General features: G+C 42.9%; 1 protein-coding gene across 1 annotated transcript in view; it reads left to right on the top strand.

The window, feature by feature from the left end:
• The window catches only part of LOC112961467 (peroxidasin homolog), a 48083-nt gene continuing 28538 nt past the window's right edge, over positions 1 to 19545 (top strand). The window contains exons 1-2 of the mRNA XM_026056692.1: positions 1 to 653; positions 11375 to 11446. Coding sequence (XP_025912477.1) covers positions 490 to 653; positions 11375 to 11446 — 236 coding nt within the window. The 5' untranslated portion in view covers positions 1 to 489. The remainder of the gene's footprint in view (positions 654 to 11374; positions 11447 to 19545) is intronic.

Here is a 19545-nt window from a genome sequence, read left to right as displayed (position 1 = left end):
GTCTAACCGTCTAATACGTTTGACAGAGGCTCTTAGATAGGATGCTATCCTTYGTGTGCAAGGAGTGTGCTAAAGTAAAAATGATGATGTTCCCAAAATCACACAAAAATTTATACCCAGGCCTTCTGAGTCCCAGCACAGCACTGTAAGCACAGGTACATTCTGTAGGCTTTTAGATAAATGTGCCCAAGGAGAAGGTGAAGAGTTAATTTGCTGCTCAGAGTAAGAAACAAGGCAAGAATAAGTCAAAATTAAGCATTTGTACTTAAACACCACAATTAAAGGGGGTAGGGAACAGTCTGATCTTCAATGATGTACATAATGGCAGAGAGGGTGGGCGGTTGGACTGTCAAACTGCCTTAATTTAATTGCAAACACATGCTGATGAGTCCCCTCCTCCTCCTGGACCTCAGGGCTGGGAAACTTTTTTTTTTTTTTTGTCAGCTCCCTGCAGTTCAGAATTGAGGAAAATACACTCCAGCAAACACCATGCTGATCAAATCTTCAGCTCTTCTAGGCTTTTTGTGTTTTCTCCTCTTGCCTAGTTTCTCCTGCTCCTGTCCTAGCCGCTGCTTGTGCTTCAGGACTACAGTAAGATGCATGCATCTGATGTTGGAAACCATCCCTGATATCCCACCCCAGACAAGCATACTGTGAGTAGCTATTTCATTTTACTGTCTTTCTTACCTGGTTGGTCTTTAGGAAGAGGAAAGAAAAACGCAAGGCAAAAGGCAGGCCTTTAAATCCTTTTTCTTTTCCCTGCAAATTTTCTGTGTTGCAGCTTGTTTCATGTTTTTAGAGCATAAAACAGAAACTTGCTTCTTTTGGCATCAGTTAATTGTTAACAGGGCAATCGAGGAAATCAAAAAAAAAAGAAAAAAGGAATAATGCCAGTGCAATCACTAGAAGACAGTTTTGGAAAGTCAAAGGTCACAATTGTTAAACTGTGCTTGTAGAAAGGTACGGTTTTCATTTGAGAAAGCTTTAAATGCAGATATGTGAGAGAGAGAGAGAGAGAGAGAGAGAGAGAGTGGAAATAAAGTAGTTCAAGCTTTTGTCTCTACAGAGAAAAAGCACTTTGTAATAAATACAACCCCATTTCTTTCCTAGAGTATAGGTTCTGAACTACACAAGCCAAACTTAAAGCTTATTTGGAATGCAAAAGTTGTGACAACTCACAGATTTTGTTTTTTAAGAAATAAAATGCTGATTGGGCTGACTGCCTTTTGGAGAGGGAACTGCTGTCTGAGTCCCTTGCACAGAAAAGGTGCAAGAAAAGGTGCGTGTAAATTTGGAGACTCCTGAACAGTTTTTACTAATAGACTCAGAAGAACACTTTCCTATGGTTCTATAGTAGTCAATTCTAAACCTAGAGGGGACTTTAAGATGCAGTGACATGAGACAAAATACTTCCCTCTGTGTTACTCTTATCTGATCCCTTCATTTGGAAGACCTTTTTTGTAAATGGTAGGAAAAGAATTGTCAAATATTTATCATCGTGCTCATCTTGCTTAAATGAATGCTGATTGCAAAACTTGTTCAACACCAGTGGGCTGAGAAGCCTTTCCTTGTGCCTGTAACAAACTAAATTTGGTCTCAGCCAGAATATCTATACTAGCATTTCTCCTGTAAACATCTCTCTAATAGCGCTTGTGCAACTTCTCTGCCGGCGGCCTAAGGAACATGTTGTGACCAGGATGCTGGCATTTTAATTGCTGCCATGCAGATGGGTTTTGGTGGATGGAACACACAGGGGTTCTAGCATTAGCAGCACACAAGAAAATGTCTATGCTTGCTACTGGTAGAGTTATGCTGGTGGGGAAACTGATTGCAGCTGGGCTTCTTGGGACCTCCCCGGACATGGGATGGATCAGAATCTGGGCTTGCTTTCTCTCTAGGCTAGCAATAGGACGGTTACTGTACAGTGTGAAACTGGGCTGTACCGCACGGRTTGTTGCAGAGTATGTAGGTAATAGTTATCAGTCCTGTGCTTTCAGGACCAAAACTTTCAGAGTCTGCTCAAATTGTCACCAAGCATTTCTTTCCCTTATAGGTTGAAATAGGAATGTGTTTTAAATGCATTTGCTCTGTTTGATTTTAACAAAATAGTTTGTTTCTTCCTGTTTAAACATGGGTTTTATTGGGGAAAAGTGTTTGTTTTGCCAGCTGAATGAAGACATTTCTGAGCTCTAAGAGCTTGATTTCTATTCTTTATTCAAAACAAGGCAGCATTTACTTTTGCACAGAATAGCCTGAGTGTGTTTCCTGTACAGATTACAGAGGAAGGGACATTTACTGTGGTCACTCTTTTCCTCTGTTGGAATGGTGCATTTCTAAATGCCCTCAGGCAACAACACACTTCATTCTTTTTACGCTTCAGGTAACAAAATGTGACTGTGATCCATGACTTGTCCTCCTACCTGTGGTAAAATTCCAAGTAGTATCTTGTTACAATTTAGGAAGCATTGAGTTGTCAGTGAGACTCCATCTAGACAAGGGGCCAGATTTTCAGGTACAGTGTATTCAATCACTGGTTCCCTCTCCCTGGCCTCTGTCAAGCCACCTAACCAGTTTGCGTGCAGGCTGCCTGTAAATGGTCACTGTTTTGCATGCTTAACCATTAGGAAAGCTGTCTTATTTAGCTTAACATGACAGGCACAGATTTCAGTGGGAAATGGGGGTTTTGAACATTAAATGGGACTATGCTGGTAAAGGTGTGAGATACAGAAGTAGTAAAACTCCAAAATGAGATGACTTTCTTTATAGACAGACATTTCTGCAGGAGATTTGTGTCTGGTTTGTTCTCTTCTAATACTGTCTGCATAATTAAAAGCAAAACCCATACTGATAAACAATGTTCCCCATAAATACAGAGTAATATGAGCCTGTTAAGTATTTTCTGTTGGCAGATCATGTGCCTTTGCATGGTGTGTGGCAAGCAAAAATATTGACTTTCTGGCTATCTCGAGGATCTAATGTATAAATGCATTTGCCAGCCAGTGTCCCATTGTATGTGTTATAAATAGCGTTTGAATAATTAAACATTTTTTTTTAATTGTGAAAGATCAAAGAATGCTTCTTAACCAAGCCCCTGACTACTCCAACCTTTTGGTATGTTAATCTTTCTCTCGGGATGAGAACTGTTGTGTCAGTGTGAACATTCAGAATTATAGCAAGAACAGTCAGAACAGTAGAAAACGTGGAATTACGGTATTTGCACACTTGTCAYGGGGTATGAATAGGACCAACTCTGCGGCTCTAGATACAAACACTGATCTGAGGCTTCAGCTCTGTTGCCTGGCAGAACAGCTGCAGTTCCCAGATGGGGTTTGCTTTGATGTTGGGAGTTTGGGACTTTCTGACCTCCGTGACTCTGTGCTACCCTCTCTCTAACAGCCCTTGAGGAAGAGGGGCAGAGKTTTCTAGCAGGCACACACTGTGCTTCGACAAGCCCTGTTGGCAGTTGGCCCCCACAGGGCTGTAGCCAGCTGGCCTAACTTAGAGCAGCCCGTAGCCTTCTCTGAATGATGCTGGGATTGGCATGGGACCAGCTCCAGGATTGATGAGCTGTTACTGGCTCCTCTTTGGTTCCCGTTTCCYTCCTCCCTTTCCCAACCCCAGCTGGGCGCAGCTGAGGATCTGGCCCAATGTTTGGTTTTAGCAATAGACTATTTATCTTTGGTAATGAAGTCTGTTCGTTTTATCCTGAGTAGAGAACAGGATGGCAATAATGGCTACATGTGTACAGATAAGTAAGCTATAAAAATTCATGGTGTATAACTGCAAATGTATTTTGGCTGCTGTCTGTTCAACTGGAACATGATTATCCAGATGTGATCTGCTGGTTACTGCTGGGATTCAAGCAGTTCCCTTAGCCAGCAACCCAAAGGAGGGAACAGCTGTGAAACATACACTCCGAAAATTTCAATAGGTCTTTAACCTTCTAAGTCATTTGTTCTACAGTTTGACATTTGAAACAATAAACTCTGAAACATGTGGGCATGAGTAGAAGAAATCCATGGAAAGAAGTTGCCCTCTGGCTGGCAGCTAATGGATTTCAATCCAATTATCCATGGGTTATTCTCTTTTTTTTTTTTTTTTTGCATTATGCGTAACACATAATGAATGAGTACTCATAGCTCAGAGCACAAGCAAAGATGGCACAGTATCTGGCATCTGAACACATTGCTGGCATGCACTGAAGGTGACCCAGTTGTTCATAGACCTGGTTGCTAATCRGGCAGTGTAAGCATCTCCAGTTTGACAGTTTTTGTTTCCCTTCATCGGCGTGTGTGCTGACTGGCCACTCGGTTCTTCCCCAAGGTCGCTACGCTGCAGTAGGGAAGCCTGGTAGGACAGTGTGTAGCTCTTCTCGGTGTATCTTAAGGATCATAGTTTTGAGAAGGAACCTTACATGTTTATGGGGAGGGAGATTTGCTGAGCAAATGAGTTCTTGGAAATGCTGCTCCCATTGTGGTCTCTGTCGTGTGCTTTTGGACTTTCGGGTGAAGACTGGATTAGTCATTTCCTCTGTGTGTGTGATAGTCTTATATGTAGTCATTAAACATACACCCACATGTTCTGGATGTGCCAGGTGTGATCTCTTTCTGGCTGCTGTTACTAGAGTATCTAACTAATCCTCATGAAACCTTTTAGAGGTGGCCAAAGTCTTTTGTATGTCCTGTTTATAGAAGTCTCTTCATCAGAAGGAAAATGGAGAGGGAAGATATTCAAAACATTTTTGGTTTCCTTTGCAAAAACATTCCGGTGTCTTTTGATGAAAACATCTTAACTCTTGAGATTGTAGTTATCTCAACTGTTCTTTGAAGGCAGAATTTCTAAACCGTAGTGTCCCATCATCTGGTTCCAGCTTGAGTATTTGCATTCTCACTGACTACCTTTGCCTCACCACATCCCTCTTCCCCTAGCTGTACCAGATCTTTTGCTGAAGGACAAAATTGCTGTGTTCTTTAATGCAGCTTCCTCAAAGTGGGGTAGAGTAGCGGATTGGAGAAGTCAATAATTTTTTGGTGGAAGAATGGGTTTGTATTCTGGGTGAAGACTTGATTGGTGGTCTTAAAAGAAAAAAAAAAAGGGGGGGGGCAAAGAAACAAAAATCTGACACCCATGCTACAAGGGAATCAATATCAAAGGATGCCACAGCAGTTGACTTCAGCTGGCAAAGTGTGACTGCKTCTTGGATTCCCTGAAGAAGGTAGATGTGCTTTTATGCTCTGAAACTTCCTTTTASTGCTTCTGGATCAGTGCCAGAATACAGCTCAGGAGGAACAAAAGTTTTCTTGATTTGTTGTGAGCAGTATCTTGAATAAGCATTAGGAAATATGCATTAGGTTAAAAGAGTCCTGCTCCTTGCTGACAYGAATACCCAAGAATAGACTTAGTTGATTTGATTAGGATCAGACCCTAATCTCCATAAGGGCTGTTAATACATAACAGCTCAAATTATCTGGGCTTGTCCAGGTCAACAGTTCGCTGTGTAATCTCCCTCCCTGTATATGTATCCAGGACAAAAACTATATTTTGGAGACATTCCTTGCTCCTGCTTTTGCTGGCAAGAGCTAAAGAGATGCTCTGTGGCAGGTGACAAGGTCAGGCTGTGAAGCGTAATGTTAACGGTGCTAAACACAGGGGTCTTCCCTGAGATGAATTTAGGAGTGCTCTGTCACTCTTTGCAGCAGCTACTCACCTGGAACACTCAGATGTTTTGCATGATCTGATATCCTCCAAACTGTGCCACCTAAAACATTGAACAAAAGAAAAAAGGAATTGGGTTCTCGATAACCGAGCTTCCAGGAGGATTACGGGGAGTGGGTCACTGCCTGGGGTGCCCACCACTCAGAACCTCTCGTTTTTCTTTAAATGAGCACCATGGTCTTGCACGGACACCCACAGCTGGAYGTATGCTGTGACTGCACGCCAGCACGCGTACACAGAGCAAGTGGGAGCAAAAGGGCTTGGTACACTGACAGCTAAATCACTATCACGTTCTTGTCCCATTTGGCACAGTGGGCACCAAGCCCTTCTGAAAACCTGACCTCTGTGGGTGCTGAAATATTAAAAACCTGGCTTCAGGAGTGCCTGCGGTAATTTCTTAATTAAAGTCTAGTATGCCTATCCCTCTAACTTTAAAAAGTAAGCAGTGTGACAGTACAAGAGAACAGCAGCCCGTTCTGCAGCATGAGGGTCTCTGCATTTGCTCTTTCTCTTGTGTTTCATCCTTGATCTTACTATCTGGTTTAATAGTATTTTCAAGCTGAACATATTTTCCTCTCTCTTCACTCCTCAAACAGTCGAATCTTGATGTTTTGAACTGATATACCCCCAAAATAGCAAGCGCTTGGAAAAAACCCCAGCCCTTAGTCTCCCTGTGGTCTCCTCATCTGTCTAGCAGAGATGACAAAGCTCAGCTGTCCATGTAGGGATTCAGAGATGAAGACTGTCATTTATTAAAGCCATTTGGGGACTTGTGTATGAGATGGACATTCCTGAGCTGGGAAGCTGATGACAGTGGGTCTGGAAGACTTCATTTCCATCTCAGCAAGACTGTTTTCCCTTCCTGCCAGGACTATAGCTGTTTGGCAGGATATGGGAACCTGCAGAGCTGATTCTGATGTTCTGCGGATAAGTAAAGGAAATGAGCATCTTCTGACAAGTGTTCTGGCTGTTCTTATAAATGGGATACTTGACTTTAAAATTATGTTTAGGGTATTTTTCACTCCCTCCCTTCCCAAGGAACTATTGGAAGGAACCTCAATGTCCTAAGCACTTATCCCTGTTTGTAAAACAACCTTTACTCTCGGTGTCTTTGTTCTTAACGATTGGGTGTCTGCCACTTACTCAGCTCGTTCTGGGTTAAATGGTCCAGAACTACCAGCATCTTTGCTGCACATATTCTGAACATAAAAGATGCTTCAATAAAACAAACTCAGTAGTTTCCATGGAACTGCAGTAAAATGTGTCTTGTAGCTGATTATCTGCTTAGGTAACATGGTGATATATAATGTAAAAGCATAAATAGTTTAAACAGAAATGGAAATTTCTTATAAAAGCCATTGATTGCTTTGCATGATAACCACTATCAATTATTCAACACAGTGTTCTGAGGAAYAATTGTTCTGTTAAAAGCTGAGAGGATCAGAAAGATTGGAGTGTCATTCCTCTGTAAAAAACTATTCCCCTAGCCATTTGCAATTCTGTCACTCATTTTAAGTCCCCCRAATGGGGCTGAGCATCTCCTGAAAAGGTGAGGTATTTCACTAGCAGATCCTAGCTTATCCGCATATTTCAAGCCAGTTTCCTGTCTGGGCCATGGTGCTTGGGCATGAGGATTTGGTGAGATTTTCTTCTGAGCCACTCAAAGTGGTATCGTCTGGAGGGATCAGGATTGAATAGTGCAGGACRGCTGCCGTCCCAGGCCTCTGAGCGCTCTAACGCTGCGCTGGGTATGTGAAGGTAGAAAAGGACCAGGGATCCTTTAGCAGTAGATATCCCCTTTGTTCCTTGTAATCCCAGACTGTCGGCCTTGAAAACATGGGGGAGAGTTAAATCACAAGGGATTATTATTATTWTTTTTTTCCATTTTGCAAATTCCAAGGTGAAAAGAAGCAGGCGGGAATGAGGGAGTCCAGCTGCTCGTATATAAAGCAGCTGGAACAGGCTGGCACAGGAGGAGCTGTGTGGTGGGTCCCAGTGAAAAGCACACTTGTTAGTTAAAAGAAATGTAAAGTTTTCAATGTGAGCAGCCTGGGAGAGAAACAAGTATTTCTGTGTAAGGAGGGACAAACTCTGAAGGAGATGCTCTCAGTCAAATACGCASTGGGCAGGAATTTCCCAGTGCAGTCCTACACTGCATTTCTTCACCAGTTAAGCCTCAGGCTAAAGCAAGGTCTGGAGGAGAAGTCTACTGATGAGCTGAAGTCAAATTTTATATGCATTGGTAGGGATGAAGATGCAAGTTCCTCTCAGACTCCTTGGGAATTCTTTGCTATGTAGAGACACCCACCCCGGTTTGTTTACTGCTCTCTTGGATACAGGGAGCTGAATAGACCCAAGGAGTCATCTAGTCCATCCTTCTGCCTGCAGGGCAGGATCAACACTACGTAAACTATATGCAGCTGATGTCTGTCACACCTGCAGTCTGAGTGTTTCATTAACCTTGCTGTTTAAGATATTTTTAAAAAATTGGAATCTTTCTTTCTGCAATTTTAGCCGATGCCTATTTGCCTTTTTCTGTTTGCAGCRCTGTTCTGACACAGTTATTGTGTATTCTCCCCTCCTCTCAGTGCTTTAGTGTTAAATAAGCCATCTCAGATCATTCTCACTGCTTTCCTCTGGATTGTCTTCAGTTAATTCCCATCTTCCTTGAAATGAAGTGCTCAGAATAAATACRCACTTTCAGTTCCCTTTCTTGTCTGTAGGGATGGCTGTTGCCATTATGCTGTGGAGAGTAAACTAAAGGTGGGCTTTTCAGAGGAGTGCGAGACAGCTGGGTTTGGAATTTGGGGTCCCTGGACTCATTTGAAGATCTTATCTGGAGTGAAAAAGGAAAGAAGAATCAAGATGTTTCATTAAAAACAATAAGCTCAGTTTCTTATGCGGTATTTGGGAGTGGGGGGCTGGAATCAGAGTCTTGCACTGAAGTTTCTGAATTTGTGGCACATGAAACCAAGCCCTCACTGCTCGCTCCGTAATGGGAGCTATTGGGAGCATTTCTCCATGCACRTACTTCTCATCAGCAGGGAACATTATGGATAGATGGTGCAGCCAAGCTACAATCTTGAGACCCCTGTTAGTGACACGCCGTCATTCTTGCCAGACCGCGCGGCCCGGGTTTGCTTCGTTGCTCTCGCCGTTGAGGAAACCCGCAGCCTGGGAGGTCAGACTTGCTTGGGGAGCTGGAGAGACCAGGTGCAGACTTGCACRGCACCGTTTCTGTGGAGTTGTTTTCAGTACATGACCAATAGTGAAAAAAGACTCCTAGGGGTAGAGGAGCTTGTATTTCATTTTGCTGGGTTTTTAGAGGTGTTTTCAGTCACCTCTGGTTCTGGGTCTTACTTTTCGTTTCAGCTGTGAAAGCCGAGCTCTTCTGCGTGAATATTGGGGTGTGAAGGATTGCACTTGTCTTTGTTCACTAGAATAGTCTGTTTTGGTTTTTTTTTCACCTGCAGTTTGTGACCCAAAGTGGTGTTTTACACTTCACTGCCTGCTTCCCGCTGCCTTTCATGAGCATCAGCAGCCTCAGCCCTGACCCGGGTGTATTCCTCCCATTTGTTTGCTAGGTTTCCTATTACCTGCAGCCAGCTGCCTGGACTAATTACACAGTTCTTTACAGCCCCCTGGGGGGATGCAGAGTTTGTGCCTGTGTGTTACAGTGTATAAATCAAGTTTGCATTTCTTCACCTCTTCTCATGGTCTAGTCTTTCCTCGTTTCATTTAATGAGACCCGGAGAATAGTCAGTGAATTGTGCTATCACCTTTGCCAATACTTAATTGTATTTGGCTTCATGGAGTCAGCCATTGCCTTGAAAAATCTGTACGTATATCGTCAAATTCACATCGTCGGGGAGGAGGGATATGTAAAATCACCCTCAAACAAAGAAGAGTAAGGAATATATATTTGGAACAATAAAAAACAAACACAACAGGAAATGTCGGGGTAAAGCTACTGTTAAAAATTGCAGTTCCAGTGGGTGATCTTTTGGGATTGCAGAGTTTGCAATAGAAGAATGTTTCACATAAGTTGCAATTTAAACACTTTTTTTTTTAAATGTTGAAGCTGTATTCTTTGCTGCCTTCTAACTCTTCACTGTGCAGTACTTAAACTAACAAAGGGAAGAGACTTCTCTGTAAGTTACTCTTCCCATTCCTTTTTTTCCAACTCTGAGAAATTACAAAAAGGGAAAAACACAACAGAAAAGAGAACTGTGTGTCATGTATTTTATTGTATTCAGTGATAAAAAAGGGGGGTAACGAGGCAGAGACTTAATGCTTCCATTTAATCTGAGTTAAATAAAAATGAGATATTTTATGTCTAAAAAATATGAAGATGTAGAGGGAATTCATGCTAGAAAATGGATTTTTTTAACAGGAAAATAACCTGCTTTGTAAGCTGTTCAGCTGAAGAAACTTTATATCTTAAATAAAAATCAGCTATACTTATTGTGTATCCTCATCTTGAGCACTTGCTCAAAGATGTTTTAGCTGCCTTGGAAACTCACTTTCATCTCATGTGTAGAGCTACCTACAATGAATGTTCCTCTTCCTAATCTTAATTTACTAAGGCCAAGATTCCTGTTGATGCTTCTAAAAATAAATGCTGCAATTGTAGCTCTTTGTAGAATTCTTATTTTAAACTGTGGTTCCAAATGGTCTGTAACTTACCACCAGAATGAAAGGCATTTCAGCCTGTTCATGTTGGCTGCTTTTTCCCTGCTTAAAACAAGGGCCCTTAAATGGCTGTTTTAAACAGAGAAATAGCTGTGTATTCCCCAAACGTGACAGATAGGCAGCACAGGAGAAAAGTCTTTATTGTTGTGCTTTGGATAGGAACTGACAGCAGAAAAACATTTGTCAATCTTTTGCAATTTGTTATAATGTGCTGGACCATGGAAGGTGCCAGATCAATGCACATTCCCTATAGAAGTGTTTCTACTTGGTTAACCAGGTTAAACCACTTAGCTCTTATTTTATTATCTCATTAGCAATCAAAAAACATGTTTTAGGGTTCCAAGTTGATGTAGTTACATGGACAGCCCTTGAAATTTGCCAGAATCCCCTGGACTCTACTAATTCTAATTGAAGTTGGCACAAATTGGAAATGCAGGCAGCGATAAGCTGTTCTGAGTCTCGGAGCATTCTGAAGCAGAATGTGAAATGCTTATTATATGAGGTTATTTGATCAGATTTAACCATTTTAGGGCAAAGATAATTTTGCTAGGGACCTGAGAAAAAAAAAAAAAGAGTTCCCACAGTTATGTGTGTTCCTCTACAGATCAGTCTGAGATGCATGTGTAATTGCACATAAACTTGCRGTGTTGATTAGGGCAGCGGACCTAGTCCAGAGCTCTTACAAATGATCACGTGTGTCCTTTCAGTCTTCAGCTTCCTATGAAATGAATGTAGATTTTGTAAATGTGGGGTTGTCCTGGCTGTTGGCCAACTTCGCAGACAAGCGGCCCTCCAGCCTCCTCTCCACTCCTCCCTCACCCCTTTCCCTGGATCTTTGTCTTTATTTCTCACGTTCTTGTAGACCTGGTACAATAGACTCTCCCAGCACCCCTCCTTCTGTGGAAGGTGCTGATTGCTAATGGTTCATTTTTGTTGCGTGTGCACTGATTATATTTTCTGCTTTCAGAGATTTACGTTTCAACCACATCAAGGAGATAAAACCTGGAGCCTTCAGGAAACTGAAGAACCTCAACACGCTGTAAGTTCCACTCATTTTCCCCCGCTTCCAGTTGTTGTGTCATTACCACTGTAAGAAAGGAAGGAATCTGAAAATGAGGCCATCAAGGTTTTGTAGCCAAAGTGCTGGTTCAGTACCAGTAGGACCCACCCTATTCCCTAGCTCTCTAGTTCAGGACTGCCTGATGTACGGTGGTAGAGAGTTTGAGTTAGAGTGAGACTACAGTAAGGATATCCATTTATTACATACATTAATACTAACCCTTGTAATGGCTTAAAGATGGCCTTAGTCTTTTTAGTTATTTCAGCCAAGTTGTGTATATCCAGCTAAAGCTTTCTGCATAAAATTCCCTGCATTCTGCCCTAGATCATATTTCTTACCATTTTCAATTAAATGTGCAATTTAATAACTTCCATTTTGGCAATTAAACTATCTTCTTTAAAAATTTTCCTGATGCATACTGTTACTGCCTGAGAGTGTTTCAGCAGATATGGCTTTAGAGTAGCCTGTAAAAACAGTTCTGGCCTGCAGTCAAGAGAGCAGAACGATGCATTGAAAGCTTCTTCCTTTCCATGGCCTCCCCAAATGCCTAAGCCACATTAGCTATTCTACAAGATTTTTACTGAAGCGCTAGTGCATCCTTCCCAGTGCCTTCTTGTCACTATGGCTTGTCCTAGGATAAATGCCTGCACCCACCCTACTGCAGAGAGGAATGTGAATAGAACACGGTTCCTCTGGTGTTACACCCCAGCCGGAGCAGGCGCACTCACGTGCGTGTGATATGCTACCAAGCACTTTCCTAACAAGTTTCTCCCTCTGCTAGAAGGAAATAATGGGAGCCTTTGCTTCTTCTTGCCCCTGGTAAGGCTGAGGTTATGAAGACAGATTTGAGTACGTCTGTACCATGTAGCTAAGAAGCTGAAAACAAACCAGCTCCCAAATCAGAAACAGAGGCTGTGTCAGCACAGCACTGTGCTATATTTAATTGGCCCGTCGAGGATCAGATCTGATTATTCAACCTGTAGCATGGCACTAACGGAGTTGTAAGATTTCCAGGTTCAAGCAAGAATCTCTCTGTTAGGCAAACCAGCTAGTGTGGGAATCTGCATTGCATGAACGAGCATGTTCATATTTCCTGGTTCTTACATTCTTGGTCCCAAATGGCAAGAGAGAGTCCAGATTAGTCTTCCTTTTTGACCTTGAGAGAACTGAAGTCCCTGATCCAGTAAAGATCGAGATGATGAAAGTATTATGGGAGGAAGACCTGGGCTATGAGAAGTTCAGTCAGTTGTAAGAAGTTGTTGAAAGAGTAGGAATACAGCAGGACTTTATCATAGAGACCTGCTTAATAGCTATCTTTTAAATTTTTGAATGCTGAAGATGGACTGTCTGTCTGTCAAAATTGGGGGACATGCAGACTCCCTGCTACTCTTTATATTTGGCCTACTAGGGCTTGTAGGAGAAAGGATGATGCGGTCCATTTTAGGAAAGGCTCGGTCATACTCAAGAAACTGGGCAAAATTGGAACTGGGATTAGCAGAAAGTACAGCAGCTGGGGCAAGTTCAGCCCTATTAGTCTGGGCTGGTGATTCAGTGCGAGAGAGGTCTGTGTTGCAGCAATTCACTCAGCCCTGCTTGTGAGCCAACAGAAACTTCAAATAACAAGACTGAGTGTAGGTCATTCTCACTCTTCCTTTTGTTTAGTCTTTGCTTGGCTTTAAAGTAAAACTGAAGCAGAATTCAGCCCTGGAAGTGTAGGGCAGATAGTGGGAACAAACTTCCTGGATTCAGCGAATCCAGTCTTTTGCAGTCGTCCAGAGGGGATGATGTACTGGGGGGTTCTTCTGTAGTGACTTTGAGAAGATGACGGTGAGTTGCGATTGCACTTTTTGTTGGTGCTAAAGCTCATTCACATTTTTAGTGGCATGGGGTAGTTGTAATACAGTGTTACAAAGGGGTAATCAAACAGGCCACTCGCCCATAAAATTTATCAGGAAGTTAACGCGGGGAAGACTTTATTGCCAAAGATGCTGTTCATCCAGAGCACAAAAACAGCCCTTGCTAATCTCTCAAACAGCACCATGTGTGGTACTTAATTACCAAAAATCAAAGAGAGAAAAGATCTAGAATATTAATACTGATTGATTCCTGTCATTCAAGATAGATAGGATGAGAAAGGTGACTAAAATATCTAGAGAGAAAACAGAGACAGAGTGCCTAGGATTTTACCTTATCACAAAGTTCTGCTAATGCATCTTGATATCTGGACCTGCTCTTCCACCACTGAAGCTCTCCTGAGTCAAGAAAACAAACGATTCCAAATTATGTCATCTCTGTGTGATGTAGACAGATGTTTGGCAGGGAGCAAGGCAGGACCGCCGAGCTCGTTTCACTGAACCCTAAAGAAACTAAGGAGGCTGGCAGACCTTCATTTGGAGAGACGCTCCACCTAAGCTGTGGAGTTTTGTAAGATATCCCCCTTCCTGTCCTGTCGATGCCTAGGTCTAGACAGGTCCTTGACATATACAAGACTTCTGCTGTTTTTTTTTTTTTTTCTGGTTCCTGCCATTCTGCTTATAGCTCCAGTAGATGTGCATACACAGCCTAGCTGAGGTGGAAAGACCTGTCTCCCTATAATAACTGTTTATGGACCTGTTGTCCGTGGATTTGTCTAACCCTTTTTGCTCTCTGCCTCTGCAACCTCCTGGACAGGGACCTCAGGGACAGCAGGTCCATGAACAGATACTAAAAGTAAAGGGATAAGCAGGGATATACCTTCTAACATCTCTTATCTTATGATTAGGAATGCCATGGGAGTAATAGGGACACTGTTTGCACAGACAGTGGCCAGGCTCTCCTGCTTTCCCTAAATGACATGTCCTACTGCCATCATCAGAGCCAGAATACGGGGCTAGATGGGCCAGTGCTCTGACAAAGTAGGGCATTTTTGTGTTTGAATGCTAAAAATCAATTGTTTTGTGAATGAAACCCTTCCGTTTAGATAGTACCATATGCTTTCTTGTATTTCTTGGTTTGGTCAGCAAACTGAAAAATCAATTATTCTCACACTTGTAGAAGTTAACTCCCACGTATGAGGAACTTGATAACTGAATGAGAGAAAGCCAGATCTCGTGCTCCTCGTGCAAGTTTCTTTCCAGGAACTGTGGTTAGTCCAATTCCCACATCAAAACTGAAAAGAGCTGAGGAATTTGCTGATGTTTGTTAGATGATAAACTTTTGCCTGAGGATGTTTATAGGTTTTGAAGTGATAAAGAGAATAGATCCTTAAAAATCCCTGAGAGATTTACTGGGGAAGCTTGGCCAGAATATTTGAACTGAGCAGTTTAGAGGACAGAATAGCTCAGGTTCCATGCACAAGAGCTCTGAGCCTGCAGCTATCTGCCATGAGACTTACAGAATTAAATGTTCCTTAAATAAATAAATACTTCAAAAAGAGCCTTTTCTTACAATGCTTTAGCCTGGCAGAGGAAGGGCAGCAGATTCTGGTGAAGTTTCTGTTCTGCATCTCCATTCAGACAGGATGGCTGCAGTATATCACATTTGACAGTTTCTAAACCACCCTGATAAGGAAACCTTTGTAGTCCACGTTGGAGGGAGAGTGAGGCAGAGAGGTGAGCTGTGAGACTGACGGCAAAGGAGCCTGCCATGAAGATCCAGTGGGGCTTTTAAACAGCCTGAGTGAAGTTCAGACCTTCCCCTGGCTCTCCTCTCTTCTTTTCTCTACCTGGTACAGGAGATTTGATAAATTAGAGAGCATTTCTTTAAAATTAAAAACAGGAGCCCTGTTTGTCTGTGGAAGAGTTATGGTCATTATATGCTTTTGGCTGGAGACTCCTGGCACAGCACCACAGGTGATAAGCGATTATCCTAAATGTTCCAGCACTGAGAACTTGCTTACCAGCTACCTGCAACGCTGTGTGCACCAGGGAAGTTCCCTTTGTCCAAAGGCCTCGTAGTGGCAAGGTGTCCTGGTCCCTTCCTGTTGCCTCTTCTCAGTCCCCCATGCAGATGTTGGTGTCAGAATCCCCTTGGCATATTTTTAAACTATTACAGTGTCCCCTCATTAAGGGCTGGCGTAGCAGGGAGAGGGAGGAAAAAACAAATCTTGTATGCCATCCACAAAATTCGGGCAGTGCCTCCACAGTTGCTTTGCTGGAATTTGCCAAAGCCGGCCAGATCACTTAACCCAGCATTAGCTCACAGCAAATGGTGTGCTGGGAAAGAGAGCAAACACGTTGCAAGCCCTTGGTGAGGCACAGCATCTCTTGGCTTTCCAATTTTTGCTCCTTTAGGTCATCTTTGGATGGAGATGGATGATTACACCCCTGCATTACCGTCCCCTTATGTATTCCCACAGGAGGGTCAGCACCCTGCCATGTTGACCCAACTAGTCGATTCCTGGGTTTTCAAACCAAGGCTCTCACAGCCAAATGTTTGAAACCTATTTGGGTTTCTCCAGCATCATCTATGGAAATTTCCAGCCCTGAGACCAAAGCTGTATTTCTTAACTTCCCCAGTAGGTTTTTTGTTCCCCTGCCTGGAGCCTGAGTAAAGGTGTGTGCCTCCGTCCCTGCCTTTGCCCTCTGGCCTTGGTCACATCACATCTCTCTTTCTGCCTTCTTTCATCCATCTGTTTTCACAACACTTGTCTGTCCTTGTAAGGTGCTTTGAAAACTATTTAGGAAGCATTAGGTGAGAGCAAAAGGCACTTTTGGTGAGCTCTGTGGCTCTCCTTTGGATGCTACTTGTAAAGGATTTGGGGGGAAAGACAAGAATAACGTGAAGGCTCTGTCTGGAGTCCCGTTGCAGTTCTTGATGAACATATTCCTGCAGGCAAGGAGGGGAAGTGGCAGCCTGCTGCGTTTCAGAATCAAAGTTACTCTCTTGGTTATGGGAAATGGCAATTCCAGATTGTTTTGTCAACAAGAGAGAATGTATGGCTGCACGTTAGGCTAACTTTTTCTCCCCCTTTAAATATGCTACATGATGATTTCTATTAACGGTGTGAGGAAAAAACAGTTGCTATTGTCACAATGATTGTAGCATGTGGTTTGTCAAATGAAAAGAGGAAAGACTACGCATTTTGAGTCTGCATTCCCCACTCTCACATTATTTAATACATTCAAAATAGAAAAAGACTCATTTAATGCAACTTAAGCCTGTGCTTGGCATCCGTGAGACAGGGTGGGGAAGGAGAAGGGAGAGGCAGTCGAGACATAAAACCAAAAGGAAACTGAATTTAAAATGTTCTCTTAGGGAATTTGGGCCAGATCTCGTGCTGCTTGTATATCTCAAACCTCCCAGAAGAATTTTGCAGGAATAAAACTCATATGATTAAGTTCACCTACTCATTTTGAGCCGAATTCACCAGCTGGCACGTAGAGGAATGCCACACCATTTTGCTATCTTTTGATAAGCTCAAAGAAACAAGCTTCTTATCCTTTTTAGTTTGTTTTGCTTCAGGGTACCTTAAGACGTGCATAGATAATGATCTTACCAGCTTCTCTCTGCCAGAGCGTTTATTCCCAGCAGATCTGGTTAGCAGTAGAGCTTACCTTTCGATCCCTTTCAGTATAAGTAGAAATTTGGGGGTTTTGCTATTGATTTCAGCTGGAATCAATATCAAGGTCTTGCAAACCACAGCCAGGATTTTGCACACTTTGTCCCCATGGCATCTAAAATCTTTCTAGGATCCAAAAGTGCTGCCTTGGCTCCTGAATCTCTGAAAGCAGCTCTTTGATGAGTCTGCCCTCCTTGCACAGTACAATGCAGTTTTTCTGCCATGTGCAAAAGGTTTTTTGTTTTGTTTTGTTTTAAGAAATGCTGAGGCTTATCTTTTCCATTTTCATTGTAGTTTCAAGCAATAATTCTGTCTGTAACAAACTAAAAATTCACAGGAAAGTTATTTCATTACGTCTCTGTCTGGATCAGCTTTCTCTGCTCTGTGGAATGTGACAGACTTTATAAATTGTCTCACTTTTGAGCGTATTCCAGGACATATYCCTCTATTACAGTGGGGAATCCTGAGACAGGAAATGGAGATGGCTTCTTCCATACGCTTTTTAACCTTTAATCAGGCAATGAATGATTTTTTAAGTATCAGATGATGAGATAAGAGGCCTGCATACTGCATGCCGTTTGAACCTCCACAGTTGGTCTTATTTGGCTTAGATCACTGATTACATTCCCCTTCAACTGTCCTAAGTAGCTGATACAACAAAGTGGACTAGGTTAGTGTTTTAAAATAGCAGCAGAATTCAGCCAGACAATGTGTTTCAATTTGAAATCTCCCTCGGATTTCAGTTCTGGTCTGAACTCGCTGCACTGAAGATAAACGGTGGGCAAGGGAGTTCGGGACGTTACCGTGCTTGGGGCTGCGCAGATGGTTGGCACGTCCGTGCCTCCGAGAGATGCGATCGCAGTCGCGCAGCGCTGTGGAACAAGGGGTTGATGCGAGCCGCATTGCTAGAGGACAGGTGTTTGCTTCCCCGGGAATGACGTCGGAGCTGGCACTCGTTTATCAGCCCATCTAGCCTTCTCAGAAGTGGGGCCAAGGATCRAATAATAGAGAACAAGCTGCCTTCTTTCTCTTCTGGCTCTAGATGAAAGCCGTCTGATAGAGGGCAGGGAAGGAAGCTTGCACGGCTGGTGCTTGTGTTGTCTTTGTGCTGTGGGTAAATAGACAAAAGCCCTCTCCTGCACTGCTTTCAAGCGGTAATTTCCAGCCCTTGAGTGTTCGATCGTCAAATAAACCTTTGGGTTGGTTTTCAAGGGCTCTATCTTCATTCAGCATATCTGGCTGTCAAAGCAGAATAAAATGTTCCAAGGCCCTGACATCATTTTTGCATCCTTATGAGTGAAATCAGGTTATTTAGCCTCAGCCATGTGTACTGAGCCRTTGCTTCCAGCTGTGGAGAAACTTTCTAGCATCTTTCTGCCTTTAATCTCCTCAGGCTCCTCGCCCGCAACCCTAACCGCAACCGAGGCTGGTAGTGGCACCCCACTCTGAGGAAGCAGGATCGTGAGATTTTTCTCAAGCCCTTATTGCTCTGACTTCCAATGGGTTTTTTTGCCCTTCAGTTGCTTATGTGCTTTTTGGGGCCCTTAATTTAATAATTTACCTAAGAACAAGCTGATGGAGGCTTATGCAGCTCAGGTGGCTGACGATAACTTGTGAAGCTGCCATAACAGGTGTGTGTTTCTGAGACCTTATTTTATCTTTTTATGCCTGAGGTGTTTGATTGTATTTTCATATCTCTCTCTCCCTCTCTCTTTTTCTTTTTTCCCACATTTTTTCTTTCATTGCTCTCCACCTCTTTGTCTTTTCTCTCCATCTCTTACCTGTGCAAGCTGTTCTTCTCAGAAAGTGAACTTTACTTGTAGTGCCAAAGGCTGTGTGATGCACCATTTATCCTTTTTTCTCCGGCAAAGGGTGGAGAAAATTGATGCTTACTGCTGGGAACACTCTGAACTGTGTTCTCACATGCTCTCAGTGGCAGATCATTTCTGAGGAACACAGCTATCACAAAAAGGGAAAGAGAATCGACTTATAAAGTAAGCAATGCCACAGCCGTGGACAGTTGGGACAATTTAGAGCCTTTGTGTTGAATTTGACCCAATAGAAGGTCTGGCTGCTGAGTCTTTCCTACAATACCAGAAGAACGAATCTTTGCAATACATGGTCACAGTGCTCCCCTCCATTCACACCTCCATTTAGGAATTTTAAAAATAAGTATATCTTGTGAAATCCTTACTGTGAGCCATTCGGCTATAAAATCCACCATCGCGGTGGCTGCAGTGAGGTTTGCCGGATCTGAACATCAGTGGGATACCACAGTGAAAGACCCACAGGAGTACAGTTAGGCAGCCACGATGAATAGCTTAATGTCATCTATTAAAGAGCTATTTATAAGTGATTTGTTTAGTTTTCTTAGTGTTGGGCTTGGCAGTGGTTGCAGAAGAGATTTTCGGAGTGTTCAGACAYGTGGTTACTGGTACTGCACACAGAGTGTGGCTAAAACAAAGGCGAACATGCGTTTTTGGTCATTGGCACAGGGAGTCATTCATTTGCGAGCACAGTCATGGCAACTGCACATACG

This window comes from Apteryx rowi, unplaced genomic scaffold, assembly GCF_003343035.1.
Source record: "Apteryx rowi isolate R43461 unplaced genomic scaffold, aptRow1 scaffold_0, whole genome shotgun sequence".
Lineage (NCBI taxonomy): Eukaryota > Metazoa > Chordata > Aves > Apterygiformes > Apterygidae > Apteryx > Apteryx rowi.
The sequence above is the reverse complement of the archived record's forward strand: the minus strand, read 5'-3'. Positions and strand labels throughout refer to the sequence as shown.